The sequence below is a fragment of the Chrysemys picta genome, chromosome 4 (assembly GCF_011386835.1).
Source record: "Chrysemys picta bellii isolate R12L10 chromosome 4, ASM1138683v2, whole genome shotgun sequence".
Taxonomy (NCBI): domain Eukaryota; kingdom Metazoa; phylum Chordata; order Testudines; family Emydidae; genus Chrysemys; species Chrysemys picta.
The window spans coordinates 40528785-40553993 of NC_088794.1; the positions used below are offsets into that span (position 1 = coordinate 40528785).

Consider the following 25209-nt stretch of genomic DNA (forward strand, 5'->3'; position numbering starts at 1 on the left):
ACAAATAAAAACCCTTCCCCCCTGAGGAACAGAGGAACTTTATCTCAGGCTCCTGCTAGGAGAGATTGGACCTCCTGCTAAAGAATGGTCTTGCCAGAGTGGTCCCTGAAGAGTGACAGGGAAGTGGGATTTGAAGGGGGAGATATAAACAAACTGAAGGGAATATTGCCGCCAACCTACAGGCCTTCCATGTGGCAGCAGGGATGTCTCTTGGTTAGCACTATTGGAAATAGCTTGCTCAACAGATATTCAGGAAGTCCTTCTGAGTAGCAGAAATCCTTCAACTAGGTGTACTTATCTGGCTACATGGAAATATTTTTCTATTTTTTCTCAACAGAAACGGTGTCTCTCTAGTGCAGACTTCCATTAAACATATTTTGGATTACCTGTTGCACCTCAAACATCAAGATAGTTCAATTAAAGTCCATTTGGCGGCTATTTCAGCGTTCCACCCTCTACTGGGTAATAAATCACTCTTTTCCAACCCCGTAACTATCATATTTCTAAAAGGATTGGATGAATTATACCAGGGGTTCTCAAACTGGGGGTCGTGACCCCTCAGGGGTCACGAGGTTATTACGTGGGGGGTCACGAGCTGTCAGCCTCACCCCAGACCCCGCTTTGCCCCCAGCATTTTAATTTATAAGGGGGGGGTCGCACTCAGAGGCTTGCTGTGTGGAAGGGGTCACCAGTACAAAAGTTTGAGAACCACTGAATTATACCTTCAGGTACAAGAACCTGTTCCCGCAGGGGATCTCAACCTGGTGCTAAAAAAATTAATGGGACCTCCCTTTGAACCTCTTGTGAATTGCTCCCTGCTCTATCTCTCTATGAAAGTGGCATTTCTGGTTGCGTTAACCTCAGCAAGGAGAGTGGGTAAATTGAGAGCCGTGGTTTCCGAGCCTCCTTATACAGTTTTCCATAAGGATAAAGTGTACCTCCTCTCTCATCCAAAATTCTTAACAAAGGTGGTTTCCAATTTCCACATTAACCAGGCAGTTTATTTGCCAACTTTTCCCCAAAAGCCTACATGTATAGATGAGCAAAAACGTCATTTGTTGGATGTGAGGAGAGCGTTAGCCTTCTAATTGGGCCGTCCCAGACCCTTTAGATCCTCAGCACAGTTTTGTTGTGATTTGCGGCCAGGGTTAAAGATCAACCGGTTTCCACTTAAGAAATCTAGGAAGAAATCCTCTCTTGCACTTGTTTGTGCTACCAGTTAGCTTATGTCACACCACCTCTTACCTGGAGTATTGGTTCATTCAACTAGAGCACAAACAGCTTTCCTCACGCATGTACCCGGTTGAGACATTTGCAAAGCAGCCACCTGGTCATCAGTTCATACATTTGCTGCTCATTATGCCATTTCCCGTCAGTCCAGGAACGATGCCAGTTTTGGATGGCTTGTTCCACCATAGCTGTTCAGGTAGACTCTGAACTGTCTCCACATTAATCTGCTTGTGAGTCACCTGTAGTGGATGGACCTGTGCAAAATACTTTGAAGAACGACAGTTACGTAAAGGTAAGTAACTGTTTTTTCTTTCCGACATGGCTAAGCCTGTTCTGACCTGGAGCACAAGAACTTGAAGTTGCTTTTGAATCCTGGTTTTCTAAAGAACTCTTGCGTGTTATGGACCAATATATTTGAGTTTTGGAATGTAGGTAGGCCTTCCTTTGGAATGAGACATTCTAAGGGTTAGGAATGGATAATTGAAACAGAGGACCACTTAGAATGCTTTCTAATTTCTTCATAACTGTACATTTCCTGAATAATTTTCTTGTCACTGTGAAGGTCATTATAGACCAAATTAAAAGATAATTAACAAAATTCTTGTGCGTGTGCTTATTTAGAGGCTTTATCATGGAAAAATTAGCCTCTCTCATTGCAAATAAAAATCTCAGCATTTGCATAATTGTAAAATCCCCTCTATCAGGCAGCACAAAACCAAACTTCCAGTGTTTTATTTTGTGATCTCCATTGGGGCCTGAAAATCTTAGGAGTAAAGAACTTGACTAAAGCATATAAGTTCTGAGATGTTTCTTACTGAGTGCAACATGCATTTTTTCATGTTGAGTTCTGACTGACTGATATACTTGGTGGTTCCCAGTGTGCTCATCCTCTCTTCCTGCCTCCTTTAGATGATAAAGATTTCTGAAGTGAGAGGCTGGCTAGAAAGACCGAGATTTATTGTGTTGACTATGAGCTCTTCTCCTACTGCCATCTCAGTTGTTTGAACTTTTGACTCCTAGTGTTTCCAGCTTTGTACGCAAAACTACTGAAAAGATTGGCACCCTTCATATGAGTCCTGATGTCAGAGTGAGGCAGGAAATGAAAGATGATGATGAGTCTCATGAAGTGACTGCTAGTATAGCCGCATACTCCCAGGAAGAAGATGAAAACGAGTAAGTTCAAGCTCACGTGGTTTTACTAGTTGAATGTGCCAGCTGCCCAAAGGACTGGGAACTCATGTCTTCCACAATGATCCCATTCATTTCAATAGAATAGAGATTTTTTTTCCATCTGGCTGTATAGAGAGGCTCCATGAATTCATCTGGTCTCACCCTCCCCACCCCCTGCCTCCTTTCTCAATTTTTTACCTCAAAGCTTGTTCAGATGTCAAACTCTTCTAGAAAATGGATGTTAAGAGTTTACATTTGTGGTGCTGGAGTGGTTGAGGAAGGGGAAACTAATATAGTTCCCTACTTGCCCTTCTGGGTACCTAACCAGACGTGTTGATGCATGTGAATTTTAAAGCCTACATCCTATTTTTAATGAAAAGAGGAACAAGCAGCTTTATCACCCTCAACACTGGGTTGTTTAAAGGAATATGAAAACACTGTAGTGGCTTAGTCGTATGAATAAAGAACGAGCGCTAAATTGTTATCAGGAGTTAAATTGGCAAATCCATTGAAATATTTTAGGCAATGAATTTGTATTAGCTTAATGTTAGTTTTGTTTCTTGACATCTGAGAACCCTCATAGGTAATGTTTGACAAGATGAAAAAAGTTATTTTTCTTCTGCTCCTCATGTCCAGCTGCTCCATAATTACTGTAGTCTCATTTGTCTGTTTCTCATGAAAAGTAACAGAACTGCATTTCTCATAACAGAATTAATGCTATTTCTCCCTCTGTTTTAAAAAGATAGCATAATTTTTTCTTTATATTTCTTTCTAGTTTGGAACTACAGAGCCAGCCTCAAGAAGAGGACCGGCTAAGAGATCTCAAGATAGCAACGACAGAAGCTATGTAAGTAGAGAGCATAGAGCTATATTTTACTCTGGCAGAAAGCTTTTATTGTAAATATCTGCAGTAAATGATGCTGTGAAGGTATATCCACACATGGTGTACGGCTGTCTCGGGGTGGTCAAACTTTTTGGCCTAAGGGCCACATCTGGGTGGGGAAATCGTATGCAGGGCTGTGAATGTTGGGCTGGGGCAGAGGGTTGAGGTACGTGGGGTAGTGTGGGGTGAGGAAGGGGGTGCAGTGTGCAAGAAGGGGCTCAGGGCAAGGGGTTGGGATGCAGGAGGGGTGTGAGGTGCAGGAGGGGGCTCAGAGCAGGGGGTTGGGGTGCGGGGTGCAGGAGGGGTTCAGGGTGCGGGTTCTGGCCTGGTGCCACTTACCTCAAGCGGCTCCGGGGTGACAGCGGCGCGCAGCGGGGCTAAGGCTGGCTCCCTGCCTGCTCTGGCCTTGTGCTGCTCCTGGAAGTGGCCAGCATGTCCGGCAATGGCTCCCGGGGGTGGAGTGGGGCAGGTGGCTCCGCTGCGTGCTGCCCTTGCCTGCGGGTATCACCCCCGAAGCTCCCATTGTCCGCGATTCCCTGTTCACAGCCAATGGGACCTGCAGGGGGGTGGTGCCTGCAGGTGAGGGCAGCACATGGATCCCTCTGCCCCGCCTTCCCCAGGGGCCGCAGGGACATGGTGCCGGCCGCTTCCAGGAATGGCACAGGGCCAGGGCAGGCAGGGAGCCTACCTTAGCCCCCTGTGCCACAGGGCTGGCAATCCCATGGGATGGATTAAAAGCCCTGAGGGGCCAGATCTGGCCCGCGGGCCATAGTTTGCCCTCCCCTAGGCTATCTGAAAGTCCTTACTTGAATAGTGGCTTTTTTCCATTAAAAATATAACTTCATTGTGAGTTTTGCTGAGAAAAAGAGGACTGTAGCATTAGAGGTAGACTTGGATGGTTGCCTAGCAAGCTACGTGAATCATTTGGAGGTGAGATCCCCAAAAGCATACTTGGGGAAATTATATAGTGACTTTCCTACTGTCCTTACTAGTCAGGAAAACAGCATTGGTATGACCGATATCAAGACAGATGTGGGCAAACTACGGCCCGTGGGCCACATCAGGCCCGTGGGACTGTCCTATCCGGCCCTTGAGCTCCCTGCTGGGGAGCTTAGTCCCCGGCCCCTCCCCCACAGACCCTCTGCCGTGCGGGCCATGCTCTGGCCCGCCACTCGTGCTGGGCAGTGTGCGGAGCGCAGCTGGCTCTGGCTGGGTGGCGCGGCTGCGAGCTTCTGCTGCTGGTAAGGGGGTGGGGAGCGGGGGGGGGGGGGGTTGGGTAAGGAAGTGGGGATTCCTGGGGGGGAGGGGGCGGTTGGATGGGGCGGAGGTTCTGGGGGCGGTCAGGGGTTGGGGAACAGGGAGGGTTGGGGGTGGGTGTCCCGGGGGGTGGGGATGTGGATAGGGGTCGGGAGGGCAGTCGGGGGACAGGGAGCAGGGGGGGTGGGATCCTGGGGGGCAGTTAGGGGCAGGGGATCCTGGGACGGGGTGGTCAGCGGATGAGGAGCAGAGGGCAGTTGGATAGGGGTTGAGAGTCCCGGGGGGGGCTGTCAGGGGTCGGGGCAGTCAGGGGACAGGGAGCAGGGGGGTTGGATAGGTGTGGGAGTCCCGGTGGGCCTGTCAGGGGCGGGGGTGTGGATAGGGGTCGGGGCAGTCAGGGGACAGGGAGAAGGGAGGTTGGATAGGGAGTCAAGTTCTAGGGGGTGGTTAGGGGCAGGGGTCCCGGGAGGAGTCAGTCAGGGGACAAGGCACGAGGGGGGTTGGATGGGTTGGGGGTTCTGAGGCGGGCGGTCAGGGAGCGGGAAATGGGAGGGGGCAGATAGGGGGCAGGGACCAGCCTGTTGGGGGAGACACAGACTTCTCTACCCGGCCCTCCATACAATTGCGCAACCTCGATGTGGCCCTCAGGCCAAAATGTTTGCCCACCCCTGATCTAGGAATATACTAATGGTTGAGTTGTCCATTTGATATGTATAATCAGCTCTGGCATCTCTTGGCTATTTATTAAATAGCAAGTGCAACGCATTTCCACTTTGTTTTACAGAAACAAACTGCAAGATCCACTGGTTTTGTTAGAACCACAGTGCTTGAGAGGAGTTTTGCAGGAGTGGTTTTTGTATCTGGAAGAAACATTTGGTTTCAAAGAACCTTCCTTTTCAGATGACTGCTTATCCATTAAGAAAGATAAGAATGTGCTTGCTGAAGAACAGAGTGAGGTTTTAGAAGAAAATATTGAACCAGATCAACACAGTGAAGATCATGTAGGCAAAGGACAGACAGATGCCTTGCAAGGAAATACTGCACAGGATCAAACTAGCGAAGCTCATTTTGGCAGAGAAGTATGTGAAAATGATGCCAATTCAAAGGGAGCCTCAGACCATGTTTTTCAAGTGTATCCTCCATGTCTCATAGCACGCGATATTCAAAAGGACCTAGTAGAGTTGACAACATTATGTTTTGAATTAAATGTGTTTCCTTGCGAGAATGGGAATGCGAAAGAAAGTGCTGAACAGGATTTACAGCTAACAGTGTCATGGGTCTTGGCTTGTCGGTTCATAAAGGACTATTTCTTTCTCTTGGATTTAAAAAGACTGAAGCGATGTATTACAATCAATTACACTAGCAGTCCCAGTGTTTGGGAAACTTACATTGGAGGATTGAAAGGTAATGACTGTGGTGGCTTTTTGTTTTCACTTTTAAACCAATTGAAGCTAAGTTTTAGGTTTTTGTCCTGGAAAAAATCCAGCCTGAGGGGACATTCCTTTCTGAATCACCTCTGAAACAAGTGCTCTTTAGCTTTTTTAATAAACAAAACTAAGTTAATAAGAACCAGTGACTTCTAGGGGAAAATACTTCTTGTTTAGTTACTACAGTGACATTATTTCTAAACAAGTTAATATATAGTACAGCTTCAGTTAGCTGAACACGGTAGTGATATGAATCAAATGTGTTGAAAGAGAACTTGAAAAAATGTGGTGCTGTTGAACTCAAATAATTTCAATTATTTAACATATAAAGCTAAAATTAGGAAAAGAGTTTCAGCATCCTCAGTGGCTAAGTAGGCACAAGTATGCTCAAATATTTCAGCTTGTTTCCAAAGCTTGGACAACAGCACATTTATGAAGATCATTAGTGAATTGGAAAAGCATTTCCCATATTGGCATGCAGTTGATCACCGCAGGCATCCTTTCCTTCGCCAGAAGTCCCTTCTGCCCTTTCTCATACCTTTGCAATCCCAATGAATGAGGCTTCCTGGATGTAACTCGGAACAGAATTTGATCTGCTATATGCAACTTCTAAAACTGAAACAAAACCTTTATAGACAGGTCTTCAAGACAACCAATTGATAGAACCCTGATTCAGCATAGAAAGTTAAGCACATGCTTAAGTTCTTTGCTGGATGGAGGACTATGTTTGGGCATGCAGAAATCTGTTCCATGTTGGCTTAAGCGAAGTTTAGAGTAGAAAAGTATTAATTGCATCCTTGCATTGATTTGAGTGGTACTGCTTATATGCATGCAGTTAAGGATGTGAGGCTTCGCAAGATCAGGGCTTATGTGCCCAGTTTGCTTCCTATGAATTTAATAATGTCCTTTGTTGGTAATTTAAGCTTTAAATTGAACTTGTGGTTCATTAACAGTTGGTGTTGAAAATAAATTGAGGTTGGTCTGTTCTGTACACATGAAGCATATGTTTTGAAATTTTGTATGGGTTATGTAACTTTATATAGTAGAAAGTAAGTTGCCTTAAATCTTAAAGGGAAGAAGAAGCTGTAAACTTTATCTTGAAGTTTTTATATAAAAAAAATTCCCTAACAAAAAAAATCAATTTAATAATGTTAAATTTGCCATAACACTATTGATGGTAATTCAATCAAAGCCAAACACACAGCTTAAGTGTGACTTACTCACCTGCTTCCATTGCAGGCTAGAGATACATTTCCATGATGGGGACTTTGGAAGAATAAAGGAAATTTTTCTCTTCTTTAATTATTTTTTAAACTAGCTGAGTTGAAAAAAAATAAAAACTTAAAACATTTACAATGTTTTGTGTTTCAGAACTGACTCACGCTAGTCCAGTGACTTTGGCAATGGAAAATGGAGATATGTTGAAAATATTAAAACTGTTAAATGACTTGGGGCCCTGGGATAGTCCTCTGTTATTGGCACATGCTCAAAGGTCTGTAGTGCATGATTTTCTTTTTTTCATGTTCGTTAATATGACAAATTTCAGACTGTCAATTCACTTCTGTTTGCCTTGCTCTGGATTTGTATCCGCACTAGCCTCTTCAATGTTTTGTGAGACTTTTTTTGCAATGATAGTTCTAGTGTTAGCAGTGTTCAAGCAGAGGAACTTGAAACATGCTGGTAAATAAATTAGAATCTTGAAATAGGGTTGTATTTTCTTATCAAAGTGGCAATCTTGCTGTGATTTGGCATTAAAGATGTTTTTTTGTTTGTGCAGGCTCTATGAAAAGTTTGGGGAAACAGCTGTAAGGCCCTTGATCAAATTCTACCCATCAATCTTGCCCTCTGACATCATGCAGCTTTGTAGACATCACCCTGCCCACTTTTTAGCATATTTAGACAGCCTTGTTAAATCAAAGCCAGAAGATGAAAGGTAAAGGGGCTGCATATGTGCTGTATGCCTTTTTTTCTTGTTGGGAAATGGTTACGTAATGAAAAGACTGGATATCATGCAGCTGTGTGGTGGTTTTTTTTTTTAATGTAATGCTACTTTGGCTGCTCATTAAAAATAGAGTGGAACTTAACATTAAATAACCTTTTGTTTTGCCAGTTAATTTCTGTTCGCCAATCTCTTTCCCTCGCCTCATTACAAAGCAGATTCCATTTTATCGAGATTTTTGTAACAACTCTTTAATGATTTAGTTTACAGTATAATAAAACAGTATCAAATTAACTCAAACTAGAAATGGGCAACACTTCAATATCTAAAATTCAAATATGGATGTATTCTGTAATATTTCTGAAGATTAAAGGACACATAACTTGTCTAGAAATCATCTTTCCAGTGCACTGATCATGAGTATTTTTAAATAGTATATATACACAAAGTTTATCACACTTCCATATTCGGTCCATTTAAAACCCATGGATTTTCCCACTCTTTTTTAGGTCGTCCCTGCTTCAGTCTCTTCTTAATCCTGAAGCATTGCGACTGGATTGGCTGTGTTTGGCAGTTTCCCATGATGCGCCACAAAGAACAAATACAGTGGATGCTGAAGGAAACCCTAGGTAAGGTAGTAAATCATGTATATTTAATTGCACTGCGCAAACTAGACGTAGTTGTCCAGACTTGCTATGTGTTCCATGATGGAGCTGGCTACCTCAGAGTAATTTCATTTCCCTAGAGGGTGAAATTCACCCCAATGGAGAGAATCCCCATAAAGCCTTCAATTAAGCACAGGTCTGTAAGTGAGGCATAGTCTTGCCTTACCCTTCTGCGATAGGTTGAATTTCACCCTAGGGTATGTTACCTCATGTACCTCAAGATGTTTAACAGCAGCAACCAAAGAGTTAAACAACTTTCCTATCTTCATAATCCAGGCAGAAATGATCTCTTTAACCACTATAAATACATCTCTCTTAAGAAGCTGCCACTTTGTTTTGAAGAATAATTTTCAGTGTGTTTCTGGGGAACACATTTTTTTTAAATGTGTGAAATTCCCTTACTGGCTCAGTTAGAGTATAAAAAATGCCATTTCCTGAGCTGTGCACATGCCTCCTAACATGGATGCTGGTACACAAAAAGGCCACATTAACCTTTTTCTGTCCCTCTCTAATCACAGGGAAAATCTCATTTTAAGCGAGTCTGTCAAGACGATAGCTGGACACAATGCTCTTTGAATTAATATTGTCAAAACTTCATGGGAAAGATGAAACAATCCCTTTCATCTATTTGGCCTCCTGATAAAACAATCGTTTTTTAAAGTCATGAGACTGCTAACATTTAACTTGTGAATTAAACTGTCTTCCCAGACCACATTCACATTTGTTTACCTGGGGCTATAGCCAACTGATTTTGCTTCTGATTAAACTCCCAGCTGATTTTGTAACAAAAGAGAAGATGGCTGACATCTGCAAGTCATATGGGTAAGTTGGAAACGTTGTAGTTTACTGAAAAATTATGATTATTCTTGAAACTGGCTTAGTTGGTATCTTGGCCCACTGAATATACAAATGAAAGCCAATATGTTTCCTGCCAGTGTACTGTCAACTACATTTATTTAAATTAAGTATTTTGTGGCTGGCTTTATTTAAAAGTGCCATTATGTTTAGGTTATAAATAGTCAATGTAAAACTTACCTCTGTAGTATTACCTTGCTTTGTAGCAAAGAAGCAACAAAGTCATGTTATAACACGTTCTACACCATTATGTGTTAAGCTCTGTTTACTCCAAACAAATGTTATTGACCTAAAATGTGACCAAGGAAATAACCCCAAAGCAAGTCACAACGGTTGTACCTTCATAATTACACTAATACCTCTCCCATATTTAACCTGCTTTAGCAGAGACAAATTTACCCACCAGACTTCATGGACCTCTTGTATGCATAAAGACATTCCCTCTGTTCCTAATGACCTCCACTTCCTTATTTCCCTAATGACTTCCCTTCTTTTCCTTATGCAGTTCTTACCTCCATATGATGGTTGTTTTCCGCTTGACCCTTTCCCACTATCATACACAAAAAAACCCTCACTGCAATATGGGACCTAGATGTGTTTATCATTGAGCACTTATGACTTTTGTGAGGGTGGTGTTTGACAAAAGGCCGGCTCTAGTTCATTCAATAAACTGACAATTCTGGGGACTTATGGCATGGCCTATGTTTTGCCACATTGAAATGGCCAGGTTATTCCTAATATTTGGGGTGGTTTGCTCTTACTGATGAGTTTGCTAATCAGCATTTCATTACCAATGACTTTAGTTTAAAGCAGATATGTATTTGATTCTGGAAATCTTCAATCTCTTTTTTTAAGCTTCTGGCCTGGATATCTCTCTCTCTGCTTGGAACTGGATAGAAGACTAGAAGCCTTTACTAATATTGTTCATTTGGATGATATGAACCTATTGGATGGAGAACATGGTTAGTGAATCCTAACCCTTGAGCACACCAGTATAATACATGATCTATATTGATTACCGATTAAGTATAGAGAAGCATTATCGAGAGTTGAATGATGTATTTTTTTAAGCACTGGTATAGCAAGATCACTTGGCATTTTGTAACACTTAATGTAGTATATTGTACTGCATAAATATAATTGAGTGTATAAATCAGTGACACTGTAGTTTAATTCTTGTCTTCCAACAAAACAGCAGTGTTTAAAAAACAGTCTTGTTTTGAGTGGTTCAAATCTCTTGACATTTTAATCAGATTTTTTGGCTTCAGCTTTCCCTCTGAGTTTTTGTTGCCCCGTACCTTGGAGAATCAGCTAATTCACTAGCGCTATCTAGTGGTTTTTCTAGGCTATAGTGAGCAAGTTTCTGTATAAGATGGCAGAATTGCAGTGAAAATCTACAGTATCCTAAAAAGACACAAAGGAATTTTTTAATCCAAAATCACAGCAATGGCTATGAAAGCTGTTTTTATTGCTCAATATCCCTCAGTCCTAACAATTAGCTCCAATACACTTGAAAATGTAACAGTTTTGTGCAACTCAAAAAATAAAATGCATTTTAAGCCATTTAACTAAGATATGAATGTAGAATATTGACTCTAAAAAACTAGCTCCTTTTAAATGCAAATAGATGTAAAATTAGGTTTGCTACATGCTTTTTCCTCACAGATAACTACAGCCAGTCATTTAATTTTGCATTTAGGCTCAATTCCAGAGACTGTGGAAGAATGGAAGTTCCTTCTCCATCTTGCACAAAGTCACAGCACTGATTTCCACTGTCATGGTACACAGAATGGGAATACTATCGGCAATGGTAGCACTAATTGGTCAAACTGCATTACTGTTGAAAATGTAGCTCTTTTGTTGGCTAAGGTAATTGGCCCAGATCGTGCCTTGCCAATACTGCAGGAATGTGATTTGACAGCAGAATTGTCTGAGAGATTTACCAGGATCTGCGAAATACTGAGAATTGCTGAAAAAAGGCAAAGGTAAGACGTGTGTGTGTGTGTAGAACAGTTATTGATACTTCACTCAGTGCCGTCCTAGGCCATAGTTTTCTTTCATTAAATTTAAAAAAAGTGAAAACACTTCAGACTTCAGCTACAAGAGTTTAAACAGTGTTACAGAGTGGCAAAACTACCTGAAAATACTTCTGTCCCCAATTTAAGAGGTATATTTGAGACATATAGCTTACAAATGAAAAATGTTTTATCCCAAAATATATTCAGAATAAATGTTTCAAAAAAAAAGGGGCGGGGGGAGAAGAGAGAGAATAAATGACTAAACTATCAAATGTCCATTGCTGAAGAATTCTACATCCTCCTAGACCTAGACTGCTCTGATGGGTGCTCCATAAATGCTGTAATAGTGCAAAGAGACATTACAGTATTTGGAATTCGGGAGTCTACTTACACTGCAGCTGTTGCTGTCGAAGTAGTTCACCCGCAGATACACTGTTTAACTCCCTTAAAAAAAGCATGCATGGAAAAATGTAAAAGTTTTTGGAATTAAGTGAATTAAGTTCTAGAAGATGGCACTTGAAAAGGTCCTGTTGTATGTTACATCAATCCTGAGGGGTGGTTACAAGCAAGAGTGAAGGCCTGGAATCTAGGAAGCCCTAAATACTAGCCTTAAATAAAAAAAATACAATAAAATAAAAAACCCTGCTATCTATTTTCTATTATTTACAGTTTGCCACTCATGTTGTCTATTCAGGTTAGGGAAAAATCTTTAAAGGCAGGGGCATGATAGGGCTCTCTGAAACTGAATCATATTTATCACTGCATCAACCAGTTTAAACTCTTTCTAAAAGCTAGTGTCCAGCAAATTAGTAAAACTAATATGTTTGATTATTTTTTTTCTCTTTTGTCTGTAGAGCCCTGATACAGTCCATGCTGGAAAGGTGTGACCGTTTTCTGTGGTCTCAGCAGGCATAGCAAATATGCCAGGAAACACTGAAATGAAGTTGTGTACTGTGCATATTCTGCATTAAATTGCCTCTTAAGTTTCATCACCTCTAAGAAACAAACTCTTGTCCACACAATAGTGTATTCAGCCACACTGCATGAAAATAGCACCTGAATTGGGTTTTCTTCTCCAGCTCTTCCTAAATATTTTAAAACATGCTTCTAAAACAGGATTCAGAAATTGTTAGAGTGAAATACTCCAATGTTTATGTTGAAATTAAGACCACAAGTGTCCTAACAGATTTGTTTTTTTACAATAGGATTAAAAGTGATGAATGAATTTGATAATAACTCTGAATGAATTAAAACAGTGGCTAAACGTACAGTCCTTTGAACATTAAATTAGGTTTGAAAAATAGTGCATTTTGCCTTCAGCAACTTTTCTGTAGGTTGGTTAAGATGTAAATTTCAAAAGGACTAATTCTGTGTATATTGCCAGCATGAGCAGCCCCTGCTGGTAAACATTAAGACTCACCCAAACTGTTTTCCCATCTGACATTCACTTTTGCCAATAGCTGCAGTGAACGCATGCAAGAATGCAGATTTTTCCTTAATTGTATAGAATATTTACTTTTTTGATTTATTTCTTGGAATAGCTACATCTTTATCTTAAGAGCTATGTAAAATAATGTTATGGGATATTGATTGCATAGTGTTGAAATATGCATTAAATCTTTGAAATACTCATTTATTAATAGACCACTGGAAAGAACTGTAAACACAGCATTCGTAAATTGTATGAATCTGTCACGAGGTCATCTTCAGATGAGTTACCACAGAGATCAACATATCTTTAGATGTCAATATTTCATAACTGATTTTTGATCTTTTTGGATGAAATGATGCAACTGCATACCTTTTTATCTAAAATTGCCTTTTAAAAAGTATTTTAAAGGGATGCTGTCAAGTTAAGAATCATTTTTTAAAGACCTTTACCTCTGTTAAGATAAGCATTAGATTATTAAAACTGAATATTTAACACCTAATTTTATGTAATTGTTTGCAAAAAATAGCTTTATACCTATTCTGTTTACTCTGTGAACTTCCTAGAGCTTAGATAGTGAAAACAGACTAGTGAGATTTGGTTTTAACTCATTTCAATTTAGAGCTTTATTCACTAGCACAATGCTATAATATCTAGGCAGTGGTCAAACCCCAAAGAACTAACTCCCTATAAAAAAAGGTCATTTTTTTCCTCCTACACCAACATTTTGTGAGTAAATTTATTTGACAGTATCCCTTTAAAATAAGAGCCTTTATATGTTTTATGTATATAGTTTTGTCTCCATTGTTAGCTGCATTCCAAATTAATGATTTTATTTTATTTAAAATTTAATTATTTTTTGGTCAATGTAAGTTTTATCTGTAAAGTTTGGTCTGATATATAAAACTGCAGTTGGATGGGTAACCTTTGTCTCAATTGTGAGAACAAGTCATTCCCTTGTGGTGGAGCGTTTCATAACTCTTCTCGTGTGGGAATAAATGTCTACAGAAATAGGCCCAGTGGCAGGTATTTCATACCTTAAGGTTCCTGTCTGTGAAAAGCCAACAAAACGTCCTCTTTCAGCTTCAGTATTTCCTGGGGTTGAGATTTTCAGCTGAAGTTTGGAAACAGCACAAATGTGCCATCTTATCCCTTCAGGCACCCCATGGTCTTATTTATTATAGGTGTAAAAAGGATTGGAAGTCAGCAGGGCCGGCTCCAGGTTTTTTGCTGCTGCCGAAGTGCAAAAAAAAAAAAAAAAAAACCCCACACAAAATTGGAGTGCTGCCACTGAAGCAACCCCCCCCCCCCAAAATGGAGTACCACCCCCAAAGGACCGGAATGCCGCCTCTTGAGAAGTGCCGCCCCAAGCACATGCTTGGAATGCTGGTGCCTAGAACTGGCCCTGGAAGTCAGGTACTCTTCTGTCGTCCTAACTTTGGTATTGATATGCCATGAGGCTTAGAACAAATCATTTTACCTTTCAGTGCCTGTTTCCCTACCTCTAAAATGAGAGCACTTCTACCTCATGTGGGTGTTAGAATTAGCACTTCAAAGAAGTAAAGATCTATATAAGTGAAAGAATCATCTGTCTCAGGAAAATACATAACCAGTTCTCTTTGGGAGAAGTCTAGTGAAATCTTTTCAGTTTAGAGGATGAAGTGACATGGAAAAACAGCTGAAAGCTTTGTGTACTGTGGCAGAGTTCTGACCTTGTCCCCGTGGGTCCTGCGCTTCTAGGCGGTTTATGCTAGCCTCAGTGGCTCACCTGTGACCCTCCACGTAGCCCTTCTCTCCCTAAGGCCAGGGTTACAGTCTACTGAGCCCTTTTCATCATAAGCCAGCAAGGAGGTTGGTGAGAGAACTCCCACAGTCTCTGTTGTCTCTAGGGCTTATTTCAGAACAGTTTAGCCTCCTGTCCTGACAGGGGCCTGTCTTCCCTTCCTAGGAGGTGTTTCTGTAGTGGCAGGTTGGGGGGAACCTGGGCCTGCCCTCTACTCTGGGTTCCGGCCCAGGGAGAGTATGGTCAACCTTTCACTGCCAGAGTTGCTACATTTCCTTGGGCCACTTCCCTATAGCTCTCCTGCTTCTCCCTTCTTCCCCCTTACCTTAGGGCTCCCTTACTGATGGTTTGAGGGTGTCTTCGTTAGCCAGCCCTTCAGCTGCACTTCCTCTCCTCTGACTCTCCCCAGCCTGACTGGAGTGAGCCCTTTTATAGTATCAAAAGGGCCTTAACTAGAGTCAGGTGTTCACATTACCTTAATGGACTCACCTGACTCTTTGCAGGTTAATTGGAGTCAGGTGTTCTCATTAATCTAGAGCAGCCCCTACTCTGGTCAGTCAGCAAACAGAAAACTGCTAATCCAGTGGCCAGTATATCTGCCTCTACTACTTTGTTGTACCCAACTGGCCTGGGTCTATCACAGTACAGAACCTTTATTTTAAAACGCACAGTTAACAATGCTGACTTTTACAATATATCACAAACTTTCTTTCAAAGAGCTTATTTTTCATTTTGCATAGCACTGTTCATATTAACCACAGTTATACAATATTTTTTAAATTTATTGCACCTACAATGAACTTGTATTCATGGTTTCAACTAATTTTAAGAGGTTTCAATAAAAAGAAAAGTGTTTCTGACTTAGTCTTGATTTCTTCATTTATATGTGAATAAGATGTGAAGGATACGTGACCACATTGTGACTTCATCCTAAGAAATGCTGCAGTTGCACACTGCTAGCATAAGAAAGGAAAGTCTGTCACCCAGATACGTTCTGAGCCATTTAACACTTGTGTTTAACCTTTTTGGCTAATTCTTTGTGAAATCATGTCACTTGGCTTAGTAAGATTGTCTGTATAGTAGGTTTGTATGTCAAGACAAGAATCCAAATATGTTGGTCAAACCCCCAAAGAGGTGTAGTTGCAATAATACCTAAGTGTATTTACATTTTTGTACATTGTTTAACAGAAGAAAAAAATACAAAAGACTCAACTGTCAAATATTATACATGAAAGAACCAGAACATTATATCCCCTCTCTTAGAAAAATCACCAGCCACTCTGTATCCAGTAAAAGCATCTGGACTCCTCTGGAGGATGCATGGTGTTCTTAAGACTCAGAAGATGTGCTAATATTCTGACTTCTGTTTTAGCCGTAATTAGGTTTTATTAGATCATGTGGTTTCACAAACAGGGCAATCTTGGGTTTAACTGGAGGTATTACCCTGCAAGCATGAGGACAGCACTTTATTCTGATGCTTAGCCATCTTCTGCTGGACAAACTGAAAGGACTTTCTTGATCTGTGACTGAAACTGTACCTTTCCTCATTAGATACCCTAATCATCTGTCTTACTGGAATGCCCAGGCTCATTTCCAACTTTTCACAATAAGCCTAGCCTTTTGGATATCTTCTCAGTGAGGTGGGGTAGGTCTCAAAAGATAAGACAACCTTGCTGAGAATCAGTAGAATTGGGTTCTACCAGTGAGTGCTGTGGCCTTTGATCTATTGTGTCTCTGTGCCTCAGTTTCTCTACCTGTAAACTGAAGATACTTACCTGCCTATGTAAAACACTTGGAGATTTGTGGATGAAAAAGATTGTATATATGCAAGAGGTTCATGCAGCCTGCGGCTGGTGCATGTGATGTCAGTGTCAAGTGTGTTCCCTGCACAAACACCATTTAAAAAACTCCATAAGGGCAATAAAGATTCTACCTTGAAACATGCTGAAGTCAGGAAATGCCAACGTTAAAATTGAATGTGCAGCTTTAACACTGCTTATGTGCATGTATGCATCACTATACCGCCCTCAAATACTTTGTCAAACTTTTGATAACATTATATATTATGCCATTTTTTCTGATGGCCTTAGACACCTGTGTGACACTTATATCCCTGTGTACAATCCATAAGTCACACATGAAGTTTGTGAAAATAGTTTATACACAAGATCTACAGTTAATAGGGCCAGGGCCCTATATCACTCTTCGCTCCTCTTACAAGATTGTAGAAATACTATAACTGCATTCTTTGAGAGTGTTTTCAACTATGCAAACAGCCAGCTGTGGAATCTTATTTTTGCCTGTGTAAATTTAAGAACTTTAGAAAGTTATGGAATTTAAGCTTTTAAAAGAAAAGAAAAACATATTCTGTAAGAACAACCCTGAATGTCACTGAATTATGCATATTACTGAATTGACAACTTTAGACATGGAACAGATGAAGCTTTTAACATTGAGGAATGTTAAAGGACTGTTTGCATGATATTGTAAATTACCAGCACTCTGCTTCGTACTGTTTGCATTTTAACTGTGAAGATCCGAAGGCTGGCATACTGCATGGCAAAGTTAGCCACAGCAGCATACTCGTTCTTAGGACATCAGTTAAAAAGTGCTGAAAAATCATACCAATCAGTGTTTAAATATAAGGTGAGATTCTTAAACCCGCATGCCTGCCAAATCCAAAGTATTGTTACAAGGAACTTCCTTTTAACTTACCAAATGTTAATTGTTTATCTCCAGTCATTTTGCCCTTCAAACTTTTTTGTTATAATAGGACAAAATGTACTGAATGGATTTTGTTTCAAATTAAAAAAAAAAAAAAAAGTTTCCTTTTGGGTGGAGACCAGGCCTGTAAAATTGCAGTCCAGAAGCTTGAATGTTTTTAGAATGTTGAGTGAATGAAAAGAGGGCTAAAGGAAACATGTAGATAACCTTAAATACCACTGTTAGGAGAGCTCCAGCTATACAACCCACTGCTACTTTAAATGATGATGTGCAGTGTCTCTGGTAGGCAGATCATAGAGGGTCTGAAAAACGAATGCATTATAATGAGTGGTATCCAGCAAGTTCAGTTAATCTAAGGGAAAATGCAGGTGTAGCTCAGGGACTACTGAGCGTCTAAATCTCTACAGTTTTGTTACTACAAGTAGTAAATTCTATCCAGGATAACACTACCTAGGAGTTATCTTTCCCTTTTTTTACAAGACTAGTTGGAGTTTGTCTAAAAAAATGTAGAGGCTCATGGGAATAAAATGAGTAAGATTAATGGAAAATTACACGATTCAGCCTAATATGTCATTTTGCTGTCTAGGCTGTTACTGTTGAATGTAGACACTTCCAAAAGCTTCCAGAAAGCTCAAAGCCAGATTGGTCAACAGGGCATTGAGAATGGACAGTACAGCTATGGTCTGTTGTGTTTACAAGTCATAGAATTCTGTTGGGCTAGTGAGCAGGACTGATTTAGCACTGTTTCACAATACCTTCCCGATCATGATGACTTTATTCAGATTACATTCCCATAAGAACCACACTGACCATTTACAAGATCTGCTGTTTAGTTTACAAACTTTAGAGGGCAAAGTCTGACCTGAACTAGCAGATATTTACCTGCATTTTTCCAGTTAGAATCAATAAGAGTTTTACATATTATCGCCCATGCACAGATGAATGTAAACCGTATTTACGCCATTTAAATAAAATTTTGATAGTTAAGATTATTGATCACAAATGAAAACACTTTACAAAGTAACCTGAATTACTGATAGAGCTGATGATTCCAATCCACAAGTAATATTTTGAATTAAAAGATATTTTTGTAACTCTTCCTATAACTGCATCTAGCTTATGGCTTAGATCTTGCCAACAAAGCTATACAATAAGTTAACCACTATTCAGACAAATTAACTTCTCCCTGTAGAGATCATAGTGGTGGTAATAAAAGCTAGTTGATGTTACTCAAAATTCAAAATTTTGACAAATTTCCATCTAAATTTAAAAGGGGGAAAAATGAAAATATCTGCAAAGATGACTTCCCATTTCTGACCAGCTCTGATAATTTAAGTTTTATTATTTATTTCTATTACCATAGCCTCTTGAAGCCAAAGTCATGGACCAGGACCCATTGGCTAGCCACTGTACAAACAATTATACATAAGGATAAAACTGATTTGGCGTTTATGGTACATGCAAGATGATTACTTAAAACTAATGCATAAAAATCTCATATAAAGCATTACTCATTTCAGTAATTAAAAAAAATAGAAGCAAGTCAGAAAAAGTGACTGCCTGCAACTTCCAGTAAATGATGGACATTTCATCATATTAGGCATTGGTTAAGTAATTGATCTTTGGATCTATAGAGAGACAATACAGACATTGACCAGTTGAAAGCAGGAAGCCTCAAGAAGAAATAAGGTAATTTACTGCAATAAATTCCCAACAGAAGCAATGTTTGTTTGCATTCAACAAGCAAAGAATTGCCCAATTTGAATTTAGCCATGTTTCTGTAAATTATTTCCTATTCTTTGAGATAAGGCTTCCTATAAATATAGTACTATTTTTCTTGTGAGAATCCACCAGAAAGAACTCCATTTTTTAGGGGCTTTGCAATACAGCACCGGTAAGTTTAATTCTAAATGGAAACTTCATATTTATACCATTTTACCTTGCTTTGTATTCAATTTTTGTCTTAGAACAAGTGATTTTTATGATATAGAAACTGTTAACCAGAAACTAAAACGTCTATATTTACATCTTAGCTCTGAGACTGATGCTGTGATGGCAGAGAGCATTTCATTTTTCTGAGTAGAAATCATCACTTTGGTAACTTTTCTGAATTGTGTGTGATCCTTTTGATCCATGTACCTGCTCTAAAGCAGTTATAAGAGGAATGAACATTATGGCTGGAGTCTTTAAAATATTGCCCAGTTTTCTGACATATACTCTCCTTCTATTACAGCCTAAATAAGTGAACTATGAAGTTCTACAACTGCATGTTGTTGTTGTCCCTGGTACTGTGTGTCAGTGCCCAGAACTGGTTCACTGATGCTGGAGCATTCATAAGGGATGCTTATCGAGGTATGCTTTTTACTCACTGCATGTTCGTCATCCAAACTGTTCTCAAAAGTTATGTGCAGAGAGCATGGTGTAGCTATTTATAACATAAATAAAATAATAAAACCAAAGCCAAGCCAAAGACAGGAGCTCTAGAACAATTTTTGATAAATACTGGTAAATAAAAAATTTACTCAGTTCTTCACAAGAAGATACATTAGAATTTTTTTCTGACCCCTTAAAAAGATGCAGTTTTAGGTCCCTCATTGGGAGTCCAAGCACAAGGCTGCTGAACCAGAGCAAATCAGATGGCAGGTATGGGCCATAGATTGTACTAAATCCTATGGATTATAATTAAACAGATATTTTCACCAGACAAGGTTCATTTAACGTTTAGCAAGATGCTTAACTGCTACCTGTGCACTCAGCTGACCATGTTCTGACTTTAACTGTTTCAACTTCCTGATGTGGATCTCAGTGGGTCTAGTAAAATCTGGAGGCATAAAAATGCATTGATAACTAATGATTACCTTTTATTTGTTAGTTCTTAGTTTTGTGAGAGGTGTATGCCAATTCCCAGTAAAGTAAATATAACATACTGTAAATGTTTGAATAATTTCAGAAGCTTTCCTTCCCCCTCCCGGAAATGTTTCTGGGGTCAGATAACTTGGGTCCTGATTCAGCACTACAGGAATGAGCATCTTTTGCAAGGTGCTGAACTTCCCTAATTCCCAGTCTGGTGAGTTGAGGGCATTCAACATCTTGCAGAACTGCATCCTTAGGTCTTGACTGAGGAAAAACACTTAAGCACATGCTTAAATCAATCCTTATTTAAGAAATCTTAAGCATGTGCTTAAGTACCCTTCCTGAATAGAGTTGCTTTCAATCATGGAGGTATGTGGATGGAGATGTGGATCACATTATAGTGGACCACCAGGTCTTCTACTATTATGATTTATTTAGTCTCAAGAAACAACTCAGCATCATCTTTGATTCTAGTTATTGTCTCCTATTTGCCATTGCACTTTTTAGACCCTAGTATCCTCATGTTTTAACTTTTAGGTTGATACTCCATGATCTCTCCCTTTTCGTAAGAAGTGTTGGGTGTTTTTTTCTTTTTAAAACTATAGTGGTAGGTAGAGGTTCACATCTATGAAATCAGATTTCTTGTTCTCACATTGTACATTTGTAGCCTAAAAATTCTCATCACTTTGTCCCCAATTGTCTCCAGTCTAAATCAGTTTAGAAATTGTTAGTTAAATTGCTGCAAAACCCTGGAATAAACACTCCTACAAATGCCTTAAATGGATTTAGTTTAAATGGACTTAAGTGTGTCAGTGATTTAACTAAATTGGTTTCTAAACAGATTTAGTTACATTGATGCAGAAACTGTATGTAAACAAAGCCCTAAAGGAGACTGATGCTTCTAACATGGAATCACACCTCTACTCCATTGTCCTGGTGACCCTTAGAAAAGCACTGAGAGAAATTTGAGGGTTTCTTTGCCCCTAAAGAATTCCCCAAAGATATTGCAACAGAGTTTTGTGGAGATTCTATGGTTTTATGAGATCCTTTTCAAAGGAACTCCTTTTCATCTCCTCCTCCAAAGATGTCACCTGGTGGAAGCTACAGTTAATAAAGCATAAATTGCTGTAAATCCCTGCATCTCTAAAGGGAGGCCTGGGTACCAAAGAAAGTTGGGCAATTTTTTGGAGGGACAAATATTAAATTCACCAAAAAATGCATTTCAGGGGGACACTGCAAATTTTTGCAAATTTTGGTCAAATTTGGCAAATAGTTTAGGCTAGAAAAAAGATCAAAACTACAGTAATAATTTTCACAGTGGCCTATTCTGACATTTTGCTGCAAAAATGTCTATTCAAATCAACCTGAACAATTTTTTTCGGTTTTTCGTTTTGATGAGCAAAACCATAACAAATCAGTTTTGGTTTGAAACTAAACACTCTTTTTGGGATTTCTCTGATCTTCCACTGAACCAAAAAATCAAGTATTTACTCAGCGGTATATACGAGCCTTTCTGCCTTCTCTAGAAGCACTTTACTTGGAAGCCACAGTGGTGAAGTGACTAGAATGGAATAACATCTAAGTTTTGTTTTAAATTTGCAGTGTCTCTATAATCCTTTCTCTCTTCTCCAGGCGCTGGGGATATGTGGCGTGCATACAGCGACATGCGGGAGGCAAATTATAAAAATGCAGATAAATATTTCCATGCTCGTGGGAATTATGATGCTGCCCAAAGAGGGCCTGGCGGTAAATGGATAGCAGAAGTTATTAGGTAATGGATTCTACTTGGATTATGAGTTACATGTCAGTAAAGAGCTATGCAATCAAATTACTATGAAGTACATTGTAATTCATAACTAGTTATTGTCCTGTTTGAAGTGAGGACATTTTTATTTAACCTCTGGCTAAGTGTGAAGACCATGCCCATTCTTGAGTTGTAAAGGTGATTTCTGAGCTGACCTATTTGGATTTGTTCTGATATCAGATCCCATTACTATGGGCAGGGAGGCCGATGTTTTCACCAGAGGGCTTTTAAAATTTAAATAATTGCAGGACCTCACTTTAATCTAGAACCTGTACATATTGCCCTTGGTATTTCATCCAAGAAAACTATGATCATAGGTTCATTTGTAGTCCTCTAACAAGGACTATTTTAAAATATTGCTGTTGAACGTGATGACTATGATACAAAGGAGTTTGAGGAGTGGGTAGAACTTAGTGGAGGCAAGTAATGGGAAAGCTTTTTAATTCACAACTGCTGCACTGATGCACTTCTGGGATGACCTGCTATTCACAGACAGGCTAAGGTTTGTTTCTGTGTTTGTGTGAGACAAGATAGGCAAGCTAATATATTTTATGGAACAACTTCTGTTGGTGAGGTATTTGTGCGGGTCCTCAGTTATATGGAAAAGTAGAGATTAAGCTGTGGGGGATAAGTGAAAAGTAAATAATTTAGTTATTGAGATTTAATAATAATCTAAGATAATTTTAAAAAGCAACCGAGGGTCCTGTGGCACCTTTGAGACTAACAGAAGTATTGGGAGCATAAGCTTTCGTGGGTAAGAACCTCACTTCTTCAGATGCAAGACGCTTGCATCTGAAGAAGTGAGGTTCTTACCCACGAAAGCTTATGCTCCCAATACTTCTGTTAGTCTCAAAGGTGCCACAGGACCCTCGGTTGCTTTTTACAGATTCAGACTAACACGGCTACCCCTCTGATACTAAGATAATCTTTGTTTCCTTTTTCCAGTGATGCTAGGGAAGATTGGCAGGGTGGCATTAGTGGCAGAGGAGCAGAAGACACACGTCAAGACCAGGAAGCAAATGCATGGGGCAGAAGTGGAGGAGACCCAAACCGCTACAGACCAGAGGGCCTTCCCTCAAAATACTAATGCAGCCTGTAATAGTTTACGGTGGTTCCATTTTTCTACCAGTTGTGCAAAACCACAATAAATAAAATCTTAAATTTCTGAAGCTCTCAGTGAATGAACAAATATCCTCAGCTACATTAGAAAGGATAAAAAGCAATATACACACAAATCTTCATGATTTGGGCCCAAAGGTAACCCTTAACTGCCTGGGATTTGGAAGATTCTTCCAGATTATTTAATGATTGTCCTTTACTGGATTTGTTGCACATTCCTGGAAGCAGCGGGCACTGGCCACTGTCAGAGACAGGCTACTGGACTATTGTGATCCATTATGATAATTCTCCTTGTTATTGTTATAACCATTTTACAGACAGGGATGTTAATTGACTTGCCTAACTTCACAGGGGAGTCTATAGCAGAGCTAGGAATGGAGTCCAGTCCTCTGACCATAAGACCATCCTACCTGGCTAATTAGTTTGGGGCGTAAAAACCACCATACAAAGTTTTAGGTATCATGGCAAAAATAGAAATTTTGGGGGGAGGTCAGGAGGAAAGTTAACATTTTAAATGAAAGGATGAAAACACATTTTCCATGGTGCTGGGAGTCTAGGTCCACTTTAATGAGCAGTAATGGTGCTTATGTTTTAAAAGTATATATTTATTATTGTCAGGTGGGTAGAACCTCTGTTCCATCTGAGGTCAGGCTAGAAAGGCTGGATCAGAGTCATCACTGGATGAAATTTCCCATTGTTGCCGAAGAGCAGGAGTGAGGGGAAACAGCATCAGACAGGGGTGGCAAAACTAAGTTCAGGACTAGTTAATGTACATTGATAAAAACTTGGAGAGATTATAGGGTTTAAAAGGCTCCATGCTCACAACTTGAAGTCAAAAAGAAAGGAAAGGAAAGGAGAATCACAAAATCAGATCAAAATGAAACCAGTGTTTTCTGGTTGTATGCTTCCTAGTCTTTGGATAGTTACCAGGCAGCTGACCGCAGTCTCATCAGAGTTTTCTGGTAGTACATTTAACCCTAACATCTTCACTTAAAAACAGAGGAATCTTAGAAACTCAAAATCATGTCGGCCTAACAGTCCTGAAGAAGAGCTCTGTGCAAATCAGAAGCTTGTCTCTCTTCCCCAACAGCAGTTGGTTCAATAATAGACATTATTACCTCACCCACCTTGTGTCTCTAATAGCCAGGGAGCACTAGAGCTACAACAACTCTATAATTAGCCCCTAGTCCCACTCTTGAACCAAAGATCAAACAAATTTGCAGCATGCAGTGCGGGGGTTCATAGCGTGATGCTGGTCAAATAATTTTTTGGGCCTTTCCTAAATTTTTAGGGTAAAAATGCATAGTCAATAGGCCTCAAATCTTCTTATTTGTTGGAGGCAGGGGGTGCTGTGAAGTGGTTGAGGAGCTGTCTGTGGGAGGCAGAGCTGCAGGGGGCACTGTGGGGTGGCTGCAGTGCTGTCTGTCGGTGGTGGCAGGGCTGCAGGGAGCGCGGTGGGGCGTCTGTGGCGTCTGTCTGTCTATGGGGGGGCAGGGCTGCAGGGGGCGCTGTGAGGTGACTGAGGTGCTGTCTGTCTGTCTGTGGGAGGCCCCCAGCGCCATGCCTCTACCTCGCCAGGCAATGGGCGGAGTCCGCCTGCCGTAGGCCGGCACTCCCAGACCAGCAGCTACTTGGGTGGTGGTGGGGAGCTGGTTCTCCGTGGGGTCTGGGTACTGGGGTGGGGTGGGGGGCAGGGCAGCCGGTGTCCAATGGGGTGTGTGGGGTGGAGGGTGGTGGAACCGGTGCACCGTGCGGTGTGTGTGCGCTGTGGGGTCTGGGTACGTGGGACGGGGAAGCCTGTTGCAATAATCCACTGCCTTTGAGGGCTCCGATACGACTTGCAGCTCTTTTTTCGCCTATCAAGGGGTCTTCAGTGAGATCTCTCCAAGCTGCACCTCTACCTCCTCCAGACCTGGAAGCTGCTTTCAGCGACCAGGTCCGTTGTGGCCACCAAGGGAGTGGACCTCCTCGCGGTGCCCCTGCTACACAACCCCCTCGTTGTGCTGGAGGCTGGTCCTGGCAGAAACTACCATAATTGGACACTTCCTGGACT

At 40.6% G+C, this 25209-nt stretch overlaps 2 protein-coding genes across 7 annotated transcripts in view; both read left to right on the forward strand.

The window, feature by feature from the left end:
• Positions 1-15516, forward strand: part of HPS5 (HPS5 biogenesis of lysosomal organelles complex 2 subunit 2) — a 44059-nt gene extending 28543 nt beyond the window's left edge. For all 5 annotated transcript variants that reach the window (XM_042858794.2, XM_005293948.5, XM_024102168.3 and 2 more), the window contains exons 14-23: positions 2251-2403; positions 3176-3247; positions 5325-5944; positions 7339-7459; positions 7745-7900; positions 8416-8535; positions 9280-9393; positions 10282-10388; positions 11126-11411; positions 12299-15516. In XM_042858794.2, coding sequence (XP_042714728.2) covers positions 2251-2403; positions 3176-3247; positions 5325-5944; positions 7339-7459; positions 7745-7900; positions 8416-8535; positions 9280-9393; positions 10282-10388; positions 11126-11411; positions 12299-12359 — 1810 coding nt within the window. In that variant the 3' untranslated portion in view covers positions 12360-15516. The remainder of the gene's footprint in view (positions 1-2250; positions 2404-3175; positions 3248-5324; positions 5945-7338; positions 7460-7744; positions 7901-8415; positions 8536-9279; positions 9394-10281; positions 10389-11125; positions 11412-12298) is intronic.
• Positions 15517-18967: 3451 nt separating this feature from the next.
• LOC101931201 (serum amyloid A protein-like) lies at positions 18968-23202 on the forward strand. Of its 2 annotated transcripts, none has more exons than XM_065594751.1 (4): positions 18968-19069; positions 19614-19732; positions 21866-22004; positions 22983-23202. In XM_065594751.1, the coding sequence occupies exons 2-4, from the start codon at positions 19630-19632 to the stop codon at positions 23122-23124; spliced, it is 384 nt and encodes a 127-aa protein (XP_065450823.1). In that variant the 5' UTR covers positions 18968-19069; positions 19614-19629; the 3' UTR covers positions 23125-23202. The 2 variants fall into 2 exon arrangements, with proteins under 2 accessions (XP_065450823.1, XP_065450822.1); XM_065594750.1 differs by lacking the exon at positions 18968-19069 and adding an exon at positions 19116-19274.
• Positions 23203-25209: the final 2007 nt, after the last annotated feature.